The following is a 23,840-nucleotide window of genomic DNA, read 5'->3' on the forward strand; positions in this document are numbered from 1 at the left end:
TTAACAATGGAATTAAATTTTTTTTTTTTTTTAAATCATGATCTACATACTCTTTGACAAAGTTGTCTTTCAATGAATTTTAAATTTCTTTTTTTAAACTTCGTATAAAAGAATTTAAAGAGTAATTTTTTTTTTTTGTTTTTTGTTTTTAATTCACAGAGTGCTACATACTATCAAGGAATAGGTCAGTACAAAAGGAATAAAAGGCCTAACCGGATATAGGTAATCTTTGGGGTTAGAAAGCTCAATTTTTTAAACAAGAATGATTCATTCCACTAAAAACATCACCACTAATAGCACTAATGTATTAAAAAATAAAAAAAATAAAAAAATTACAACTCCAAAACTAAAACATCACATCATTCATGACGGAATCTACTGCCACCTAATTAATTAGTGATAGCACTAATTAGTTCTCCCAAACATTTTTCTTTTTTAAACTTCTAAAAGTTTGTTTAGCTTGAAAATAGGGGAATGACTGGCGGAGGCTGTGAGGAGAAGATATTTGTGTCGGTGAGGTTGAGGCCTTTGAATGAGAAGGAGATTGCAAGGAACGATGTGCGTGATTGGGAATGCATCAATGAAGATACCATCATTTTCAAGAACTGTAATCTTCCACTTCCAGTTCGCTCCATGTACTCAACTGCCTACACTTTTGGTATGATAATTTACTTTTCCCTTCATTTTTTGTGTGAATTTTTTATGTGTTTGTGTTGTTTTTGAGTGTTTAAATTTAAGACTCTGTTGGGATCTTTGATTTGATTTGATTTGGGTTGTAATGTGTGGAGTGAGAAGGAAATGATGGTGAAATGTGAATGGATGAAGTATAAATTAATTTATTTTATTTTTTACATTTTCATTCTATTTTCTCTTTGCTTCATAATTCTCTATCCAAATTAAGATCCAAGACTAGAAGTTTGTGTTAAACTATGTGGGTATTTTTTTTTTTTTTTTTTTTTTTTTTTTTGTGGGAGAGAATTTGAGCCATTATTTGAGCTAAATCTGCAACATTTGCTGTGGTTGATAAAACAGGAAACCATTTTTGTTCTTTCTTCATTTAGCCGATTCTATTGGAGTTTTCCTTGTACAACTGTTCCTCCCAGGAGGGTTCAAATTTAGGTTCTTTAATTCTTTTACATTATTATTTATTTATTTAAAATTAAATTAATAGTGTGGAACAGACTTTATTCCCAAATTATGTTAGAACGTGGTTAGTAACTCGCACCCAAAAAATAAATATTGCTAACCACATTTTTTATATAATGCGAAAAGGTAGTTCAGATAGTGGTATGTGTTAAGTAAAAAACGTGATTAACAACCATATTTTTTAAAAAGTATGATTGCTAATCATGTTTTACTGTAGTTTGAGAATATAGTTTGTCCATACACTATTTGTTTAATTTTGAATAAAAGAACTGTAAAAGGGTTGAAGGCCTTCAAATTCAGGTCTGTCAGGGTATCAATTTTACAGAATCTATTGCCACAGTTAAGTTGTGAAGTTTCCTGTTAAACGTAAAGCTTTGCATATGGTTTAGTATGTTAGATTTGAGAAACCTAAGTTTGAATGCAACTTACGAAGAATTATTGTTACAATTTCATATCAGCATTGGTGTCATGGTTTGGATACTCGTGTTGATCTTTCTTTTTCTTTTTTTCGCTGTTAGACAGAGTATTTAGGAGTGACTGCTCCACAAAGGAGGTGTATGAGAAAGACGTTTCTCTTTCAGTTGTCAGTGGTATTAACTGTGAGTATTATTTCTCTTTGCTTCTCCATTTTTCCTGATATTGAATTTCACTTGAATTCCATTGACAATTTTCTTTATGTCAAATAATGGGCATAAATTTCAGCTACTGTTTTGCATACGGACAAACAAGCAGTGGGAAGACATTCACGATGACGGGAATTACTGAGTATGCCATAGCAGATATTTATGATTATATAGAGAAGGTAATTAAGAAACTACTAATATTCACTGTTTCTACTACTTGATGTTCTTGCATTCTATTATAGTACTATGTTCCTTGGGCTTTCACCTAAGAAGCACCAACACTTCTAAGAAGATGGCGTGTCTATGTCGGACACTGACACTCATTTGACACTTCCCAATGCGTGTTGAACCTGACATGCCTTGGATACTTGAAGGACACACATATCCACCTCTTAGACACACGTGAAACACATTATAAGTTTAAAAGAAAAACAATATAGTTTTATGCCTATTTGCGAAACTTTAGGAATTAATGTTATGCTTCATTTTCTTAATTATTATTTTTGATAAAATATTCATATATATAATAAATGACAGATACAAACATATAAAACTATATATTTTGCATGTGTCACACAAGTGTTGTCTTGCTTTTTTGAAAATTTTCAGCGTCGGCGTGTATCTGTGTCATGTTGCATGTTTGTGTCTATGCTTCTTAGGCTTCAACTGTTCGTTGTTTACATGTTTGTTTTATTTGCAGCACAATGAAAGAGAATTTCTTTTGAAGTTCTCTGCTATGGAGATTTACAATGAATCTGTCAGGGACCTCCTCAGCACAGATAGTTCTCCACTTAGACTTCTAGATGATCCCAAGGTCAGTTACTTTCTTGGTCGACTAAGTAATTAGTATTTGATTTTTTTCCATTATGCTTAATTCTTAGCTATTTCACAGAGAGGGACTGTTACTGAGAAACTCACAGAGGAACCTCTCAGGGACTGGAATAATGTAATGGAACTCCTCTCCATCTGCGAAGGTAAGATATTCTCTAGTCATCTGACTTTTACTAGATGATCGTGACTGCATATTCTAAATGTCTTGGTGCATTCATGAAGCTCAAAGACAAATAGGGAAAACTACCCTGAATGAAACAAGCTCCAAATCTCATCAAATAATCAGATTGGTAGGAATGTTGTTTTCTTCAATGATTGTTCTAAACATAACTTATTGTTCTTTCCATTGAATTGATGAATGGGTTTTTGCAGACAATTGAAAGTTCTGCTCGGCAATTTTTAGTCAAGGACTACTTAAGCACCCTTACAGCTGCTGTGGTATGGATCGTCAAGTTTTTGTTAGATTAATTTGAATGGTTATTAAGATGTTAATATATGCCATGTTGCGCTATATTAATATTTTTTTTGATACATTCTGTGTAGAATTTTGTTGATCTTGCAGGAAGTGAGCGTGCATCTCAGTCATTATCAATTGGCACCAGGCTAAAGGAGGGTTGCCACATAAATTGTAGTTTACTGACCCTGGGAACTGTTATCTGCAAGCTAAGGTTAGCTTGTTTTTCAATTTTTTTAACCATTTTGATAATGAAACTAACTTGAAGTCATTGCTTGAAAAGTTACTGGTGCTATAGCCTATATATATGAGAACTAAATTCTACACAGATTTAGAAAGCTGTGAAGAGCTTTAGAGCTCCAGCGGTGAAGTTTTAAGATGTGGCATTGTTGAACTAGCACAGTTCAGCAACAACACTCACTTTGACCATAATGCTAAAATAGCATAATGCTATTTCCTGTCCAAAACTTAGCACAAGAAATAACACAACGGTATTTTATTTTACACTTTGACCATATGGCTTTTTCGATAAAAATTACATCCATGCTATTCTATTATAAATTTGTGGGCAATTTGGGCTTAGCCAAGTTCAATTTATTGAGCTTGGGCCAGGCTTGGGCAGACAAGATCAGGTTGGAGGTTGGGTTTGGGCTGGTTTGGGCAACTCTCAACACAATTTGGGTTTGGCCTAAACAACCTCTCAACCTGACTGAACCATCCCAAGTTGCACCCCTAAACAAAAGCAATATTATCAAAATCTATAGAAGGCCTGCAAATAATAAAAACCAATAAAGTATCTGCAATCCAGTTCTGAGTTATTTATTTATTTCGTCCTTTTCAAATTTCCCCACCAAATGCGAAAAAGTTAGTGACACCTTGATGAGCTCAATGGGCTAATGATAAGATTCGGAGCATTTGGACGAGCAGAAACTAATTTGATGAATAATATCAATATGATGGGAAAAATTAAGACCAAGTAAGTTCACTGAGTGCATCACAATCTGTGAAGCAAGATTGTCAGTAGAATACCAATGCTCCATAAACTCCAATGTCCTGTCTAATCCACATTTACATCTAGAGGTTGACACTCCAACATTTGGCAACCACTAAGTTAAATGCAATGATGTAATGAAATAATTTCCACATGAATATATTTTAATAGGAATTTCCTTCTACAATTAGTTACAAATGTACTATGTGGTGGAACCTTGAGAATAAACACCCTCATGAGCAGAGTCAATTAAGAATGCCCATCATTTGGACCAACTCAAAATAATCAGATCCTCAGAAGATGGGAGATGTTCCACTAAATTTAAGTTCCATCATTCATGATCGTTTACTATGGTTCAGCACATGGTAAATTATGTACTTTTGTTGTCAATACTAGCACCATCTCCGAGCCAACTACCCTGAAGAAGTATACACAACATATATTAGGAAGGTATGTCGTATATCTTCTATGAAAGGTTTAGCTTCTAAAAAGCCTCCTCCAAGTATGATAATGAAATGTATGGAGAGCGCAAGAATGAGGATGAATTCCATGACAATATTTAGCTATAAAGAAATTTGCCCACAGTCACATATTACATTGACGTTGTCTCCACAACTTGATGCTCAAAGCTAGCACATGGAAGGATTGTGGAAGTTCAAACCTCCCTCTGTAACAATAAGGGGTAAAGAGACGATAATTCAATCCAACGATACTTAGGAAAAATCATTATCTAGTTGTCAAGGATTGCATTCATCTATGTTGTGAAAACTGTGTTGCGTTATTGCTTGGCTTGAACAACAAAGAGAACTGAAGCAAAGCTAAACACTCCTTTCACTGAACCATGGACTTTTTGCTCTTTTTTTTTCCTGTTGATGGTCTTAATAGGAGCAAGAGCCAAATGAATTGTTTTAAAGCAAAAAATCAAGGACTACTTGAATTATCTTCATCAGATTAACTGAAACTTGATTCTGACCGTCATCATTTAGCCCATGATTTTCAAATTCGTTGATTGGTAATTACTTATATCAACCAGGTGCTGGTAATGGTTAGTTGTTTATTTTATTAAGACAATGCAGTTGTCAGGATCATACGACTAATCACTTGGTTGTGCTGCTTTACTCTACATTCTCTCAGATTACTATCATCACTTTTGGCTAGTACACTCCTTTGGGTAATCATGATGATCTTATTATGTCAAAGATTTGTTGTTGTGGTCTTTTTAAATCAACCAAAATGATTAAATTCTCGGGAATTTTGTGCCTTTAATCCTTTTACCTGCCTTTCCTTTTTCTTGTCTGTGTTTTTTTTTGGTTTGATTGTATGATGTTTCATCCTGAACATTACCATTTGTTGATTGCAAGTTTTGTTATCATTTGTGTTGTCCTATCATTGGGTGCAGCAAGGGAAGAAATGAGCATGTTCCTTTCAGAGATTCTAAGCTAACTCGCATATTGCAATCCTCGTTGGGAGGCAATGCTAGAACTGCCATCATCCGTACCATGAGCCCCGCGAGAAGTCATGTTGAGCAATCAAGAAATACCCTATTGTTTGCAAGTTGTGCGAAAGAAATAACAACTAACACTCAAGTTAATGTAGTCATATCAGATAAAGCATTAGTAAAGCATCTGCAGAGACAATTAGCTAGGTTGGAGAGTGAACTGAGAAGTCAAGGGCCCACCTTTGTTGCATCACATTATTTGGCATTACTGAGAGAGAAAGGCCTTCAGATTGAAAAGGTAATGATTGGGCTTTCATTATCAAATTGCAATACCTCTTCAATATCGAACAGTTCATAAATTTATGTGTAATTGTTGCATGAGGAATATAAATTTCAAGACTCTTTAAAACCACAATGTGGTACTTCTGAATCTTAAATTAAAAATTATAGGGAAAATTTCACTTCACCCCCTTGTGGTTTGGCCTATGTGCACATAAACCCTTGTCATTTGGAAATAAGCACATAACCCCCTCTAGTTTGTGGACTAAAAAACCTTGTACATAAGTAACTTGATTATGCAAACCACAAACATTTTTTTCATTTTTTTGGGAGACAAAATTTACTTTAACCCTCTTTGTTTTACTCCATGTGCAATTTATCCCTCTGACATTTGGAAATGAGTGCATAACCCATCTATGTCTTGGCATGTGTTTCGCACTTGTTAACTTGGACATAATGCTGATGGTGCACTTCAGTCCACAAACTACAAGGGGATTATGTGATTATTTCCAATTGATAGGGAGTAATCCGCACATAGATTAAACCATATTGGAGGGTAGAGTGAAATTTTCCCTAAATTATGTCACATGATCACATCCACTAGAGTGAGTTAGTTTGGCAAACATAAGTGTAATCTTTGCTGTTAAACCCTTATTTCCGCGTGCATCCTTCGCCATCATTTATAATTAATTCCATTTTTTCTTTTAGGTTGCATGACTTTCATTCCTTTTCACTGTCTGTTTTTCATATTAAGCCTTTTGTATATTTGTTGTTCTGCACGGAACATGCAAAAAGAATTTTCTTGGTCTATTTACTCATTTCTAATCTTTATTCCTCGTCTTGCTTCTAATCCTTTGACAATCTCATTTCAATTTTGGTTGGATTTTTAGGACTTTTGTGATCTAAAAGCAGAATAATTTTGTAACTCTTAGATTATTACAAGAGAGGACCAGTTGAAATGTCAACAAAATCCACCTCAAGAACAATACCAACTTGAAAATATGAGATCTGTTGATGAACCATTTGGTTTAATAACATTGCAAGGTTGCGGTTTAGATACTTCATTTGACTTTTACTTCACCGTAAGGGATATCTTTAACAACTTAACCTAACAGAAAATGGTAATTAATTTGGTGGACCATCGTTGCCCGGGTCAAGATTCTCTACAACGAATTTTGGACTTCTTGTAGTAATCCATTGGCCTATGTTTAAAGTTAAACAAAACTATGTCATTTTAGGATCTATGGTTTTAATGTCATTTTACTTCAGTTTTAACTCAATTGTTAAATTATATACTTTGCTAATGTGTCTTGATTTGATAAAAAAAAACACAAGATCATTGCAGAAGGAAGTAGGCTTAAAAAGTCTGAAGAACCATGGCATCACATATGGAAATCCTTCTAATGTCTGCTTATTTGACTTTTTGATAGCTGTAGGCTTAAAAAGTTCAATTTCAAATGACATTTTTGGGGAAAGTTAAGAGTGCACCTTGAGCTACTAACATTTGAAGTATAATTCACGAACATGCTGCAAATTTTTCCATCCATGCAAGAAGCAGCATTTGTCTTATGGGCTCAGGCGTTGAATGCCATTTTCTTTTTATTTATTTACTTTTTCTACTTGTGCAGTTGGAGAAGGAGATGATAGATCTGACTGTTCAACGAGACTTAGCTCAATGTCAGGTTCAGGATTTGCTACAACTGGTTGGGGATGAGGGACATTCAATGACACGGGTAACTGTAGTTAAATTGTTGTACCGAAGCATCCATATCATCTAGGCGTGCCTTGTTTAGTTGAGTTTATTTATTTTTTCCTTTTGTACTTCTCCAGGTAGGTTTTAATAACTACCCACGCTTGCTAGTTCGGAAGTCACCGGAATTTGAAAATCCAGTACCAGAGACATCCTCTTTGGCAAGTCCTCACTCCTTGGACATTGGTGTTAGATCAGTCAAGAGATCTCTTTATTCTTATGGACATAGTGGGAGAAGCTCTGATGATCACTGCATACAAATTCTTCCTGAATTTGAAGAGAACTTTGTGCCGAATGATACTTCTCCACAGCTGTTGGTTGGTGTTTCTATGTTCATCCGAAGCAATTCTGGACGGAGTTGGGACATGGGACTTCGGAGGATTTATGCAAGGAAGTTTGATGCATAGAGGCAGAAGAATCGAATAGATCATCATCTCCTGAACAAAGCACTGAAATCTCTGAATCGATGGTGGCTGGGAACGGAGACACAATAGATCAGGAGTTCGTGTCACCGCCACTAAAGGAAGATAGTATGTTAAGTTATATCACCCATTTCATTGCTCATTCTCATGAAAAACCATCTCCATGGCCATTAACAGAGTACATGTCTGGCTCTCAAAGCTTGAAGTTAACTAAAAGTAGAAGCTGCAAAGCAAGCCTGATGACTAGCCCATATTCACCATGGTTTGAGAAGGTGGAAAATAATGATAATGAGCACACACCACCAACTGGGTTCTAGAAAGAATTCACTGGAAGACCTGAGGATATCCGAAGAAGGGTTTATGAATTGAACTATGGTGCCAACATTGAAAGGCTATCAAGAAAAGGTTCTCAATCTTCTATCAGGAGTGTTGCTGCTATTGATCTTGAAGCACACAGAGGCAGAACTTCAACTGATGATAATATTACTAGTGTTAATACATGCATTGTATGAATGGAGGAAAAGGCTGAGCTTCAGCAAGAGAAGCAAGTTGCTGATAATCCAGTGAGTTTTATTTCTATTTCCGGCTTTTATTTTAAATATTTCTGTGAAAAACTATGGCTCAACAGAGTTTATGCTGATGCCAAAGCAGGAATTTGTTAACAAGTGCTAGAGAAACTTTTATGTGTTCTTTTCATTTACCAGTTATATATGACATCATTATTAATTAAGCATAGTGAGAACAGTCGACACCTATTATGCTATGGGGATTCATAATAAATGCACTTTATGATTTACGACAGCCATTTAGCTAAGCCCGAGTGGCTGAGATTCATGGCTTTGTTCTTCTTGTATCAACAACTTGAGTAAGAGACAAAATGAAAATGCCAACATGGCAAAGTGTAGGGCATGGACACAACGGTACATGGAAAGGTAATTTTGAATATTTTCATATAAAAAATGTACTCTTTTTATTGGTTTGTGCATACAAGGCTCATCAAAAAGTTCATAGCCCACAGTCCAGCCTGAGCTGGTCCTTGGCCTAGTCCTTAAATATGAGCTGGGCTTGGACAAAAGGGTAAGGCCCATGGATTGGCCCATAAGTCCAGTCCGATGGACTACCTAAAACCTAGACCATAGGCCTGACCCAAAGGCCCATGCACAAGGTAACATTTTGACAATTGCCATGCGTGGCATACACTGGTTAAAATTGACAATTGCCATTTAGGACCCAACTTTGTAACAATCACACTCATTTACACTTCCAAACACACACCCATGACTCTCTCTATGGGTGTGTTTGAAAGTGTAAATGGGTGTGTTCCTATCTTTTCCCCCTTTAGGACCTGCATATATATGGGTGTGTATATATATACTAGCAGCGGATGCAAATGCAATGTGTTTACAATTTTATATTTAAATTTTTTGATAGTTTGAAGAGTCTTTCGAATTAGCCCTCAGAATTCAGGAGTCTCCAAAAGGAAATTATTGAACTTTGGGATGTTTGCAGTGTGTCATTGGTCCACAAAACCTACTTCGTCATGCTATTTAAAGGCGACCGAACCAACTCCATTTATGAGGAAGTGGAGCTCAGAAGGCTATCCTTCCTCAAGGATACGTTTTCTCGAGGTAGCAGGAGAGTCAGACTCCCTTGCCTGCTTCGAGATAAAAATTATATTCATCTAGTAGTGTAGGGCCACGAAAATAATCTTCTCGTATAATCGTGTTGATCAAGTTTACACTCCTCTAAATGTCGTCACTTTGCTACCTAAAAACACAAATGTGAGCTAGCCAGCGAGTGTGTGCCGGATACCTCTCCGATGCCTAAGTCAGCAAATAGACAATAGACAATAAACAAAAAGCTCTGTGTTTTTTAGAGCAGAAATTATGATACCTATACATCGGTCCTATTATGAGCTTTTATAGATTCTGTCTGGCACAATCCTAGTAGGATTCCAACTCTCCTTATAAGTGTCCTCCTAGGAATCACACTCCCAGTGAAGAGTGTCTATCCTGATAACACTCTACTCACTACCAGCCAAGTGAGATGGTTTGCACAATCCTAGTAGGATTCTAACTCTCCTTAGCAGAGTCCTCCTAGGAGTCTCATGCCCAAGAATAATGCTTATCCTTAAAACACCCTCATCACTGCATTCCTGACCGAGTTGCCTTATCTCGGTCCCCTGTCGTTCGGGCCATGTGACCGAAAGCCGATTTATTGAATTGCACCCTGCCGAGCTACACATAGCTCGTCCCTCTCTATTGACAATATCTCGGTCCGATAAAGGACTACCTTCAGATAGCGAGGTCCAGCCCCTAGTAATCCATCTCTGATCGACTTAGTGTCTTCTTAGCCCAAGACTGAGCTACATCAGCTCTTATCTCGGCCCATTGCGCAGCCTAACTTCCAAAGAAGACTTTTCCTAGCTTGGCCCAATTTGTTCAGAAATTACCCTCTTAATTCCATTTGCGTAGCATATTTGGGATTATTTTCCTCCAGCCGAGCTAAGAACGCCCAACTCTGCTGAGCTAGAAAAGTTGTTCGGTTTCAATAAGTCTTGTTAGTTGCTCAGCACGTCCATCCACTAATCTAGCATGTGGCGTGCCCTCATTAGCCCCGTTCTCCAGTCACAGTCGTCATGCCAAAAATTTGAATAGTCTCACCTTTTTGTCTTCAACGTATATATCCTTTTGTAATCATCTTCCAATTAATCAAAATTTTCGATCTCTTGGCGCGATTACTGTGTTTCTTTTTCAATGTTTTGCATCATTCCGACTACATGTCTAGCCAAACTAATTAGTTTGGCCTTATCTGATCCTGCCAACCTTTTTTGGCTGAGATACACATCTTGGCTGAAGAATCCAAAAAACTTGTTGGTCAAACCTGCCAACCTGCTTTGGCCGAGGTAATTGTCATCCCGGTCAAAAAGTACAAAAATTTTGTGTTGGTCAAACCTGCCAACCGCCTTTAGTCTAGATCCTGATTTCGGCTGAAGGGTGAAAAAAAGTTTTGTTGGTCAAACCTGCCAACCACCTTTGCCTCCCAGTTGGGCAAGAAGTCTAAAAATTTTTTGTTGGCCAAACCTACCAACCGCCTTTAGCCTAGATCCTGATCTCGGCTGAAGGGTGCAAAAAAGTTTTGTTGGTCAAACCTGTCAACCGCCTTTGCCCCCCCAGTTGGGCAAGGAGTCTAAAAATTTTTTGTTGGTCAAACCTGTCAACCGCCTTTAGCCTACATTCTGATCTCGACTGAAGGGTGCAAAAAAGTTTTGTGGGTCAAACCTGCCAACTGCCTTTGCCCCCCAGTTGGCTAAGGAGTCTAAAATTTTTTTAGAAAGAGTTGGTCAAACCTGCCAACCCTTTTTGCCCCTGTTGGGCACAAATTTGTTAGAAAGAATTGGTCAAACATGCCAACCCACTTTGCCCTCAGTTGGGCAAAGATTTTTGCGCGGTAGGTCCTTCTTGTCGACCGTGTTAACTTTTACCGAGGGTGTTTTGTCCAACATCGCTGTTTGTATCGGACCCTGCCTTGGTGCGCATCCCATCTTCCTCTACTAAGATGTGTTGGTACACTCTCTCCATTAGGGCTTCCATAGTAAGAGGCGGCATCATTGTCATTGAATCCCTTAATTTATTGTCAGCCGGCAAACCTTGTTTGTACTGTGCGATAGCTAGGTTTGTGAGGCAATCTCCAATCTAATTAAAAGTCTCCCAATACTAATTATTGTAGGACCTCAATGTTTCCTTCTCGCCCATGTCTATGGAGAGAAGCTGGTCAATCTTCACCGGCATCTTGGTGTTTGTTCTGAATCTGGTCACAAATGTCTCCGCTAGTTGCGCCCATGAAGCTATGCTACCTTCTGGCAACCTTTCAAATCATGTTAAACCCAGGTCGCCAAGGCTAGAAGGAAATAGGATACACATTAGAGTCTCGTTTCGCCGATACACGGCCATAACTTGGCGAAAGTGGCTCAAGTGTATGTAGGGGTCTGACTTCCCCTCATAAGTAGTGAATTTGGGTTGGTGGAAGCCTGGGGGTAAATTGTTGGAACGAACAGCGAGCTCTGTAACCTTGCTAACGCTTTGTCTGTCGGTTCATAGGCAAAGTGTGGTATCGACATTCCAACCTTGACACTCCCATGTGTCCTAGAAACCAATTGTTATAGCGCAGAGACTCTGCAAGGGATGCGAGTCTGAGTGTCTTCTTTCCTTCGAGCCTTTTCCTCTAGCACTGTACGCAGGTCCGCCGACCTGGGCAACTCCGTGTGCCTAGATGTTGTTTGGTGCGAGTGCAAAGGCTGATAACTGCTTCCCTCCGTACATGACCTTGCAGTCCTCGTTCTCTCAGACTTGGAGTAACGAGTCTTAAAGGTTCTTGACCGTGTGTCGCCTATCCTGAGGCTTCTGCTTTCCGTATGAGACGGTGTGACTTGCCTGTCACGATTTTCTAAGTGGCGAGAGTGCGCTCTATCTTTGCCCACCTTTTCTTCTGTCACCCCTTTGCCCTTTATTTGGCGCTTCATAGTCTCCATGTTAGCTGTCATTCTTCTTATTACTTCGTTTTGTTCCCTTATGCGATCTTCCAGAACCTGGGGATTCATCATCTGCCTCTATCTATCAAGGCTTTGAGAGCTACGCGGACTTGAGCCCCGTCTTTCTCGCGTGTCTCTTTGTGGGTTCCGTCGCTGGAGATCCAATTCTGCCATGGACAGAACATAAGGCAAGCCCTCGTACCTCCCTCCTCCTTCTAGGGTGTGCCCATCAATAGCAGAATGTGGCAAGTCTTCGTTATGCGCCATTGACATTGATTGAAGGAACACTTAAATCAAAAGGTTTGTTCTCTGTTGTATTCCTACAGACGGCGCCAATTATACGAGCACGAAAATAATCTTCTCGTATAATCTTGTTGATCAAGTTTGCACTCCTCCAAACGTCGTCACTTTGCTACCTAAAAACACAAACGTGAACTAGCCGGCGGGTGTGTGCCGGATATCTCTCCGATGCCTAAGTCAGCAAATAGACAATAGACAAAAAGCTCTATGTTTTTGAGAGCATAAATTATGATACCTATACATAGGTCATGCTATGAGCTTTTATAGATTCTACTTGGCACAATCCTAGTAGGATTCCAACTCTCCTTATAAGAGTCCTCCTAGGAATCACACTCCCAATAAAAAGTGTCTATCCCGATAACACTCTACTCGTTACCAACCAAGTGAGATAGTTTGCACAATCCTAGAAGGACTCTATGCAGAGTCTTATTAGGAGTCTCATGCCGAAGGATAATGTTTATCCTTAGAACACCCTCATCACTACAAGCCAACTGAGATGGCCGCTCCCATATGCTCGGATATACATTCCTGACCGAGCTGCCTTATCTCGGTCCCCTGTCGTTCGGGCCGTGTGATCGAAAGCCGATTTACCGAATTGCACCCTGCCAAGCTACACATAGTTCGGCCCTCTCCATTGACAACATCTCGGTTCGATAAAAGATTGCCTTAAGATAGCTGGGTCCAGACCCTAGCAACCCATCTTTGGCCGACCTAGTGTCTTCTTAACCCAAGACCGAGCTACATCAGCTTTTATCTTGGCCCATTGCATGGCCTAACTCTCAAAGAAGATTTTTCCTAGTTCGGCTCAATTTGTTCACAAATTATCCTCTCAAGTAGGTTGCGGGACCCAAAAAAAAAACAATGATCTGCTACTAATGTGGGATTCATTTTCTTGCAACTCTCCTTTTGTCATGGTTTGGCCAAACAAAAGAAAAAGGAAATAGAAGGTTAATTATTTAATAGACCTAGATCACCATGTGGCATTATTTACGTGGTGCTCCAAACCAATCATATAGCAAAAAAAATTATGGGCAAGACATGCTGATTTACCTTTGTTAAGTAGTTAGGAGACAAAGGATGACCTACTTAAATGTGTGCTGGCAATGTCATATAATACTTTGGGAGTATCTAATAAGTTTCCAAAGAAAAGAGCCCCAATCTTGTATTTGTTGCAATCATCAAATTGCTTCTTCACCATGTGGGCATTGTCGAATGTCCCCCATTTTTCCTGTGAACATACATTGTTTCATTTCAGTATTGTGATGTGATTTTCTGCAAGGGATAGGAGACTGATACATGGAAGTGTGAGTGGGTTTGTATCCGATGCAAGTGAAAGTTGTGGCATGTGATATAGCTCTCACTTGCAGCCATTTACAGTTGTCTTTACTTCTCTTCTATTTGTCTTTAGTTATACTGTTGTGTTCAACTAGTTAATGCAACATGGAGACCTCCCATTTAGTTTGATAGGGCAAACATGTAGGGCCCATGTTGGAGTTAAATAATTTCAAATATTTTTTTATATCCCTTTCGCTGGTGGTTGGTTTGGCAAAGGGATTGGGACATGATATTTTTAAGAATTTGTTTGAAAAGTGATTTTTTTAATGAAATAGTTATTATTTTTATTATCACACTTGAGTCATATTATATAGATGTATTATTTTTTAAATAATTTTACGTCACCGACTCATAATGAAGTGGGTTCCACATTATCAGGTCTACTTTCATTGTAAATCCGTAGTATAAAATAATGTGAAAAAATAGTGCATTTATAATTTAATTTTGTAATATTCATTAAATTTATATTGATTATCAAACATAATATTAATAATAAAGGCTTTTGTTGCTCTTACAACACAACAAAAAGAGTTTCAAATTTTTTTTCACCAATTATAAAATCTTTTTTAACACTTTTGACTTATAAAATATTTTTCACCAACCCATAATCAGAATAATTGTTAGCATTTGCCTAACAACTAGAATAGTTAAATCTAAAAGCAAGTGGATTAGTAGTAGTTAACTACTTCTATTCAATAGCCATCCCTCTTTGAAAATTATTTAATTACTACTAAGCACAACAACCTGATTTTGAAAGCCCCCTTTGTGTGTTTTCAAAATTTTGGACCTTCTTTAAAGACTTTTCTTATTAGTTTGAAAATCCAAACATAGCTCCCACTAACCTGACTCCAAGTCAGCTTTGTGGAGTTCTACATATTCACTCCACACCAACCTTATATATGAAAAATATTATGAATTCCAAATAATTTACTAAATGTTTTACTAAATTTTTCACATAGTGTGAGATCACACAAATGGGTACCACACTCATGTGAGAGATTTGGTAAAAAACTTGGGAGATTATTTAGAGTCCCTACCATTACTCACCTTATATATTATTATTCTGTCATTAGTATTTATGATTAGACAAATTGACATTCAAACATGTCACGGAAATTATAAATATTACATGAAAATATTGTGAAATACTTAAAATAATTTTATTTTTTCTCTTTTCCTCTTCATTTTTTTATTTTTATTTATTTATTTATTTTTGGGTCTCATTAGCAATCATAGGGGGTGTTTGGGAACCCACTTTTGAGGCTAAAATAGCCTCAAACACTAAAAAAAGCCAAATAACCTCAAATATCCTAAACCAATGATTTATATATATATATATTAAAAAAAAGTAGCTTGGCATGGGGCAGCCTACACTGTCACGCTGACAGTGTAGGCACATGGTAGGTTCAGCTTAGTCCCACAGTGTAGGCACATATAGTAAATGACAATTTTGCTCCCTTAGGCAAATTTTGGAAAAAGTGCGGTTAGGGACAAATTTATCATTTCAGCCTCAAATATCATTTCAAACACATTTTTCAATATAACAACTCAAATAAAAATTCATTCTATCTTTCCAAATAGAAAAACTAAAATAATTTACTAAAATAGTCAAAAAATATAAAAAATAGCCACTTCCCAAACACCCACATAGTTACTTACACTAGGAGTATTATGACTGCCATCATGAATAGAAGAAAATAAAGTAATTTCAGACATTTTGTAATATTTGAGATATCATGTATAAGTCACATAAATTCTTGACAAGAAATTTATATTATTTAGTTATGGAATAAAGTAAGTGACAGCTCAAAAGATAAAATGTAATTTGCCTTATCTTCATGCCAATCTTATTTGGTAATTGTTCCAAACTTCCACAATTTTGTGGAGGATCAAATTTCAAACATTGTACCATTCATTCATGTTCTAGTTTTAATAGTAGTCATGAGCCATTTAATAAGTGAGTTTGGTGAGCAATTATTCACTATTACATATGACAGTAACATAGTCATGCCATAAATAAATTCAAGTTGTTTATTTGTGTGAGATTTACATGAAACTCCTATAAATAAACGATTAAGATTTATTTATGATAGGATAAAATACATTTTTCATTCTTATAATTTGATTTAAATTTCACTTTGGCCCTATTATTTTAATTTGAATAATTTAGTTCTTATACTTTAAGTCCAATTTCAGATGGTCCTTTGATCTAAATTTTTGCTAATTTTTTGTACATGTACACCTTAGAAGATAGTGCTCTAAAATCATTAATTTTAACCTCCAATTTAAACAAAAAAAAAAAAAAAAAAAATCAAAGTGAAACCAAAGTTAAAATTTAGGGACTAAAATAAAATTTGAATCAAATTATAGAAATTAAAAATGTACTTTAGAGGCACACACGATAGATTTACCACAAAGTGGCATAACACACCACAAACATTTGTAACTTTCACCACAAAACTTTCTTATTGTGAGGCATTTTTTAGGGGTGCACGCTATAGATTTCTGCAACATATGTAAAGGTTACAGGTGTTTTTTTTTTATTTTTTTATTTATTCATATATGATATTACAATGAAACTCAATGAATTACAATCACAAAAATATATATCAAACACAACACAGTCAATACAAAGAAACTCGCAAAGTGGGACAGAGAGCAAGACCCACCCGTAAGTGGGGAGATTCAAATCACTGACCTCCTAGTGAGTTCAACATCACAACCAAACCTAACAATATTAGATATATATATATATATATATATATAATGCGACAATATGAAACTAGAAAAGATACTAGAAACCCCAAAAATATATGGTGGAATCTAAAATGTGAAAAATTAGAGATTAAATGTTTGAAGAAGCAGTATGATATTTCGAAGTGACACTAATAATATGTGGAGTACAATTGACGAAATGCATTAAAATAGATCAAACCAATTATGCATTCCAGAGATTGGATTCACAGCATTACATTGTAGTATTCCCAGTTAAATTAGACAACCCCACACAGAAATAGCTTCTCATAACCAAGTAAAGGACATACATCTAATGCTTTGATTGCTAAAAGACTTGGGCCTAACTATAAAAAATATATTTATAGATATTGAAACTTTGAATCTCAAATCTTCTGTCATTTGGAAACCAAGAAAAGACAATATCCAGCAGTGGAGATCATTTCAATTCTCAATATAAGAAACAATAAAACACAAATTTTTTTATTTCATTTTTGTTTCTTCTCCTTTGTCAGCGATCAACCCCCACAATAAATGAGGTGTGAGGATACATTGGAAAAACTAAGAACAGATATTGGAGCTCTCTTATGCATATATCATTAAACACTAATATAAATACTGATGTCAATAAAACTAACAACTTAAGCATAAGAATGGAACTTATAGTCCAGCTTATTTGTCTGTGCTGCTACAAGTAAAATTTGGACGGAAACAACCAGTAGACAGACATGAATTCTTGAACCCATTATTCAAGCAAGAACCACGTAGATTCTTGAATTCACTGAATGACAATGAAACACTTCGAAACCACCAAATTCTTTCCTTCAGTTCCAGTTGTTTAGTATAACTCTTCAAGATAAGAAAGTTTCTTCATGACTGTAGTCAACATATGCATAGCTGCAATTAGAAACAATATGAAAGCACATGGACATAAAAATTATTTGTTCAAGTAATTATAATACCGCAACTGCACACCATGATCAAATTTCGTTCACAACAGAACAAAAAGAAAAAAAATCCATTGTTGCACCAGAGTCAATATGAACTAATTGTAAACATGAGGGGTATGTAAGAGGAAACCTGCTAGTCTTGTAGATTCCTCAAGAAGAAGAAATATTCAAGGCATTTACAAAATTAAAGGCCCATGGACAAGTTTGATTTTTGAGTTAGATTAGTCATTAGGGACAAGAGTACTAGCACCTTTTCTGGGGAACAAGCTGTCATACAAGTTGCCAATTGTGCATCATGATAATCACAAGATGCTAGAGACTTTTTTTGACTAGGGGTTTGTAAATGTAACATGAGAAGAAGGTAAATGAAAGCCTAAGTGTACACATCAATACATTACTTCTACACTTAAATCTCTATTTTTTCTTATCTCAATGCACTCCCAGCCGCACAATTTTGTATGAATCCCAAGACACCAAGTTGGTATTTTGTGTAACGGGTATACATAGTTGTGGGAGCCAGAAAAAAAAAATATCAGCTTATTGCGGCTAACCCTAACAAGGCCTAACAATGGGCCTTGCCCAAACAAGCAAGCCCACCAAACAAATATCTACCAAGCAAATATTACACCTCTATAAAAGGAAAGGAGGAGATAGAAAGCAGGGGGCTCTCTCTAATCTCTAGAACACAGCACACACAACACCCTTCATTTATTCATCTTCCTTCTTTGATTCAAGTTGCTAACTTTATCATCTGAGTGTCTTCGGTCGGCAACCCTAGTTGGGTGGTGCCGACTATGTTCATCTTTGCAGATCTACAATGGTCAAGCTCATCTCTACGTTGGATCTCTTCAACAATCCATGTGAGAGGATTTTCTGGGTCTCACAATTGGTGCCGTCTGTGGGAATCGTCTGCAAGATTTCAACGAAGAGAATAACAAACATGTTATTGTAAGTAAAAATTTAACAACACTTTTGATCTATTTACTCTTTGAAAATTATTAATGTGTTCTTGAATGGGATATACATATGTGTGTGCTTACAAACTCTCTAGAAAACTTTTATTCATGGTAAATCTTGACGAAAAAAGTTTTAAAACAAAATAGATCTCAGGGTCAGTCTCAAAGTAGGGGACAGGGCCCTACTTGCTATCAGTGCGGTTAGTCAGGGCACATGAAGAAAGCTTGCCCGCAATTGAGAGGCGTATCTGGCGTATTAGGGTTGAGGCAGACTCAGAGCCACCAGCAGGCTCACTTAGTTCAGACTTTGCGAGTTAATCAGGGAGCCGCTTCGGCTCAGTCAATGCAACAAGCCTATGCTCCGAGAGATGAGCAGGTTGATCAGAGGCCACAGGGACGCGTGTATGCTGTTACCGTGCCAGAGCAGCTGTCAGGTTCCTCAGTTGTGAGAGGTATTTTTGTTGTGTGTAACTCTTTGGCTAACGCATTGATAGACACGAGCGTCTCATTCATTTTATCTGTTGCATTCGCATCTGCATTGGGGTTAGAGGTGGCACGGTTTGCGTCTCCACTCAGAGTTGAGTCACCAGTCGGGGGTACAGTTGACTTAGATTGGGGATGTCGTGGTTATGAGATAGAGGTTGTGGGGCGTCGACTCCCGTTTGCTTTTGTGTTGCTAGACATGTTGAGTTTTGATGTTATTCTAGGCATGGATTGGTTGTTTTCGTATCGAGCAGTAATTGATTGTTTTCACCATAGGGTCACAGTGTGCACCTCGGGTGGTGATTGTTTTTAGTTTCTGGGGGACAGGGTTGATCGGGTCTTATCGCTAGTATTTGACCCTTGTAGTAGAAATGAGCTTAGCGGTCTTCTTGCTACCCTCTTGGATAGTGAGAGTGACGGGACTTGTGTTGAGTTGTCAAGGGTAGTTTGTGAATACCCGGACGTATTTCCTGAGGATCTTACTAGTTTTCCACCCTACCGGGAGATCGAGTTCACCATTGACTTAGTGCCTGGAACGGCACCAATTTCCATGGCGCCATATAGATTTGCACCCGTGGAGTCGCATGAGTTGAAGATTTAACTCCAAGAACTTTTAGACAAGGGTTTCATTCTCCCTAGCACATCGCCTTGGGGAGCGCCGACTATCTTTACGAAGAAGAATGATGGGTCGTTACGGTTGTGTATATATTATCGCAAGTTGAACCGGGTTACTGTCGAGAACAAGTACCCCTTACCCCGAATTGATGACTTGTTTGACCAACTTAGAGGGTCGTCTTGCTTTTCGGAGATAGATTTGAGGTTGGGTTACCATCAGTTAAGAGTCCGGGAGGAGGACATCCAGAAAACGGCCTTTCGTACGCATTATGGCCACTATGCCATTTGGGTTGACTAATGCACTGACTTCCTTTATGAATTTGATGAACCAAAATCTTTAGAGAATACTTGGATCATTTTGTGGTCGTCTTTGTGGACGATATCTTCATTTATTCGACTTCCGAGGAAGAACACGAGGCTCACTTGAGGGTGGTGCTTGATTTGCTTAGGAAGCATCAATTGTATGCCAAATTTGAGAAATGCGAGTTTTGGCTCACCGAGGTGAAGTTCTTGGGCCATGTAGTGTCAAGAGAGGAAGTAACTATAGATTCTTCAAAGATAGACTCTGTACAGGATTGGGAGCAACCTAAGAATGTTTTTGAGATTCAAAATTTCTTGGGATTGGCGAGGTACTATCGACGTTTTGTGAGGGACTTCTCTAGATTAGCCGCGCCTTTGACTAGATTGACTAGAAAGGGGGTTAAATTCGTGTGGAGTGAGGCTTGTGAAAAGTCACTCCAAGAGCTTAAAACTAGACTGACTACTGCACTGGTGTTGATAATTTTAGAGAGGGGTTTGGGTTACACCGTGTATTGTGATACGTCTTGAGATGGGCTTGATTGTGTTTTGATGCAAGGGGGAAAGGTTGTAGCTTACGGTTCACAGCAATTAAAAACTCATGAGAAGAATTACCCTACCCACGACTTGGAGTTAGCAGCAGTAGTGTTTGTCTTGAAAATTTGGAGGCATTATTTGTATGGTGACAAGTTTGAGGTTTTCTCCGAACATAAGAGTCTAAAATATTTGTTTTCCCAAAAAGACTTGAATTTACGTCAACGGAGGTAGATGGAGTTTTTGGAGGATTATGACTTCGAGTTACACTACTACCCGGGAAAGGCCAATGTAGTGGCCGACGCCTTAAGTCAAAAATCCGTGAGTAGTTTAGCGAGTGTGGCCGTTCGAGAATGGGTTATGTTAGGAGATATCGGCAAGTTTGAATTGTACTTGGGTGAGTCCGAAGAGGGTGCAACGTTGTTTACTTTGAGTGCTCAACCTATCTTGATTAGCAAAGTTATAGAGGCATAACAAGGGGACCGCGAAGTAAAGTCAATCCGTAGTAGAATCTCTAACTGGAAGGAAGAGAAGGGTTTAAACGTTCACTCGGATCAGAGTGTACGTTACTTAGACCGTTTATTTGTACCTGAATCTTATAGAGAGGAAGTGCTTCGGGAGTTCCTTCACTCACGCCTTGCAGTACATCCGGGAGGCACAAAAATGTATTGTGATCTTGGCCGTCAATTTTGGTAGAGGGGTATGAAGCGAGATGTCGCATCCTTCGCGTCGAAGTGCCTTACTTGTCAACAAGTGAAGGCCGAACACCAAAGACCAGTGGGTTTGTTACAACCCTTACCAATAGCCGAGTGGAAGTGGGAGCACATTACCATGGATTTTGTAGTCGGGCTTCCTAGAGCACAGCGGGGCAATAATGCCATTTGGGTGATTGTTGATAGGTTGACTAAGTCTACACATTTCATTCCGATGCGTACTAGCGACTCAGTTGAACACTTAGCAGAGTTGTACGTTAGAGAGATAGTTTGACTTCATGGGGTTCCTGTAACCATTGTATCGAATAGGGATCCTCGCTTTACAGCCCGGTTGTGGCAAAGCCTTCAAGAGGCACTGGGAACCAAGTTGACTTTTAGCACCGCTTGTCACCCTCAAACTGATAGGTAGTCAGAACGTACCATTCAGATTTTGGAGGGTATGTTTAGAGCTTGTGTCCTAGATTTCAAAGGTTCTTGGGTGAAACATTTGCGTTGATCGAATTCGCCTACAACAATAGTTACCAAGCTAGTATCGAGATGACACCGTTTGAGGCCTTTTATGGCCGACCTTGTAGATCGCCAGTTTGTTGGGCCGAGGTGGGGGATGCACCGTTTTTGGGTCCAAAAATTGTTAGGGAGACAACCAAGAAAGTTGCTCTCATTCAGAAAAGGTTAGCTACAGCCCAAAGCTAACAGAAAAGTTATGCCGATAAAAGGAGACGACCTTTGTCTTTTGAAGTGGGTGACCACATTTTCCTTAAGATCTCATCTAGGCGAGGCTTAATGAGGTTCGGTAAGAGTGGAAAGTTATCTCTGAGGTTTATTGGGCCTTTCGAGATATTGGAGAGAATTGGGGAAGTGGCATACCGGTTAGCCTTACCGCCACAACTTTCGGGGGTTCACGATATGTTTCATGTGTCCATACTTAGGAAGTATGAACCCGACCCTTCTCATGTGCTAGATTGGATTGATTTGGAGGTAGATGAGGATGCCTCTTATGAAGAGCGACCGGTTCAAAAATTAGATACTTGGGAGCAGGTGTTACAGGGTAAAACTATACCGTTAGTGAAGGTGTTGTGGACGCACCATATAGCACTCCAGGCTCTTCGCTGTTATCTATTGTATTTCGGACTTGGGATCCGTGGTTGTATGTTGTTGTCTATATCTTATTTCCATCATTTATCCTTTGTATTTGAGTTTTGGGATGTTTTGAGTGAGTTTGGAATAGGTGGGTTGTGAGTTGGAACAAATGGTTACTGTCCAGGTTTTGGCTTCCTCGTTCGAGTGAGATTTTTTGCGCTCGAGCGAGCCTTGGGTATTTCCTTCTTCGCTTGAGCGATGGTTCTTGCGCTCAAGTGAGCTTTGTGCGGTGTGTCTCTTCGCTCGAGCGAGCACTCTTATGCTCGAGCGTGCGTCTGCGTCTCTGAAGGATCTGAAGGTTGGTATTCTTCGCTCGAGCGAGCACTCTTACGCTCGAGCGAGCCCTATGTTATGTGTTCCTTCACTCGAGCGAGAACTCTTGCACTCGAGCGTGCTTTTGCGTTGCAGACCTGAAGCTTTGCATTGTTCGCTCGAGCGAGGTCCTTTTGTGTCTGGTCGCTCGAGCGACAAGTCCCTCGCTCGAGTGAGCCTCGTGTATATCAGTTCGCAGCAGAGGTGTAATACTCCATTTTTTATCCTCTTTTTTTTTTTCCAAAACCCAGGATTGGCTATCTCTCTCTCTAAAATACCCATTCTCTCTACAAATACACTTGATCTAGAGTGTCTCTACCCTAACTCCTTTGTAAAAAGGGTAGAGCATCGTGCGGGCTATCTTTTGATCCGAAAAAGTTTGGATTTGGAGCAACTTGGGTTTTCCTCTTCTTCTCTTTTGAAATTCTACACTTGAGGTAGGAATATTCTACACTTTGTTATGAATTTTAACCTAGTTATTTGTTGTTATGAGAATATGGTGAGATTTGGGATGTTTAGAGAAAACCTAGGGCTTGGTTCAAATTTATGATAGATGGGTTTTTGTGTGTTGTGGTATATTTGACTATGGGGTTGGAATATGAGGTGATTTTGTGTAAAATTGATGAATTTGATCTTTGGGTTAGTATTTAGAATAAGGGGGAAATTTTCCCTAAGATGAGTTAAGTAATTATTTGGTATAAATAATGGAATTGGTGTAAGAAATATGAACTTGGGAAGTTGTGTGAAAGAATGATGTAGTTAGATTTGTTAAATCATTCACCTATGGAAATTTGATAAATTATCTGTTTAAAGGATTGTATAACTGTTTAGAAATATCTGTTTTGGGCTATCGGTGGAGGATAGTCATGATTGTTGTAGAAATTGCATGTGGATTAGGTGAATTGAAACCTGTCGTTTAAATTTACCTCATTGAATATGATGGTAAGATTGAGATGTTGAATATGTGCCATAGATAGTCATTGTACATGACGATGCTTTTAATACAT

At 38.1% G+C, this 23,840-nt stretch overlaps 1 protein-coding gene across 2 annotated transcripts; it reads left to right on the forward strand.

Moving 5' to 3' along the window:
- Positions 1 to 437: 437 nt before the first annotated feature.
- Positions 438 to 8,664, forward strand: LOC114304771 (kinesin-like protein KIN-7G). Of its 2 annotated transcripts, none has more exons than XM_082924880.1 (11): positions 438 to 658; positions 1,665 to 1,749; positions 1,849 to 1,948; positions 2,470 to 2,583; positions 2,662 to 2,743; positions 2,823 to 2,890; positions 2,973 to 3,038; positions 3,144 to 3,268; positions 5,445 to 5,781; positions 7,391 to 7,495; positions 7,593 to 8,664. In XM_082924880.1, exons 1-11 carry the CDS (start codon positions 475 to 477, stop codon positions 7,917 to 7,919), a joined length of 1,593 nt encoding a protein of 530 aa, XP_082781006.1. In that variant the 5' UTR covers positions 438 to 474; the 3' UTR covers positions 7,920 to 8,664. The 2 variants fall into 2 exon arrangements, with proteins under 2 accessions (XP_082781006.1, XP_082781005.1); XM_082924879.1 differs by having other exon boundaries at positions 472 to 658; positions 1,665 to 1,745.
- The last annotated feature ends 15,176 nt before the right edge of the window (positions 8,665 to 23,840 follow it).

This window comes from Camellia sinensis, chromosome 4, assembly GCF_055761805.1.
Source record: "Camellia sinensis isolate YWXY chromosome 4, ASM5576180v1, whole genome shotgun sequence".
NCBI lineage: Eukaryota > Viridiplantae > Streptophyta > Magnoliopsida > Ericales > Theaceae > Camellia > Camellia sinensis.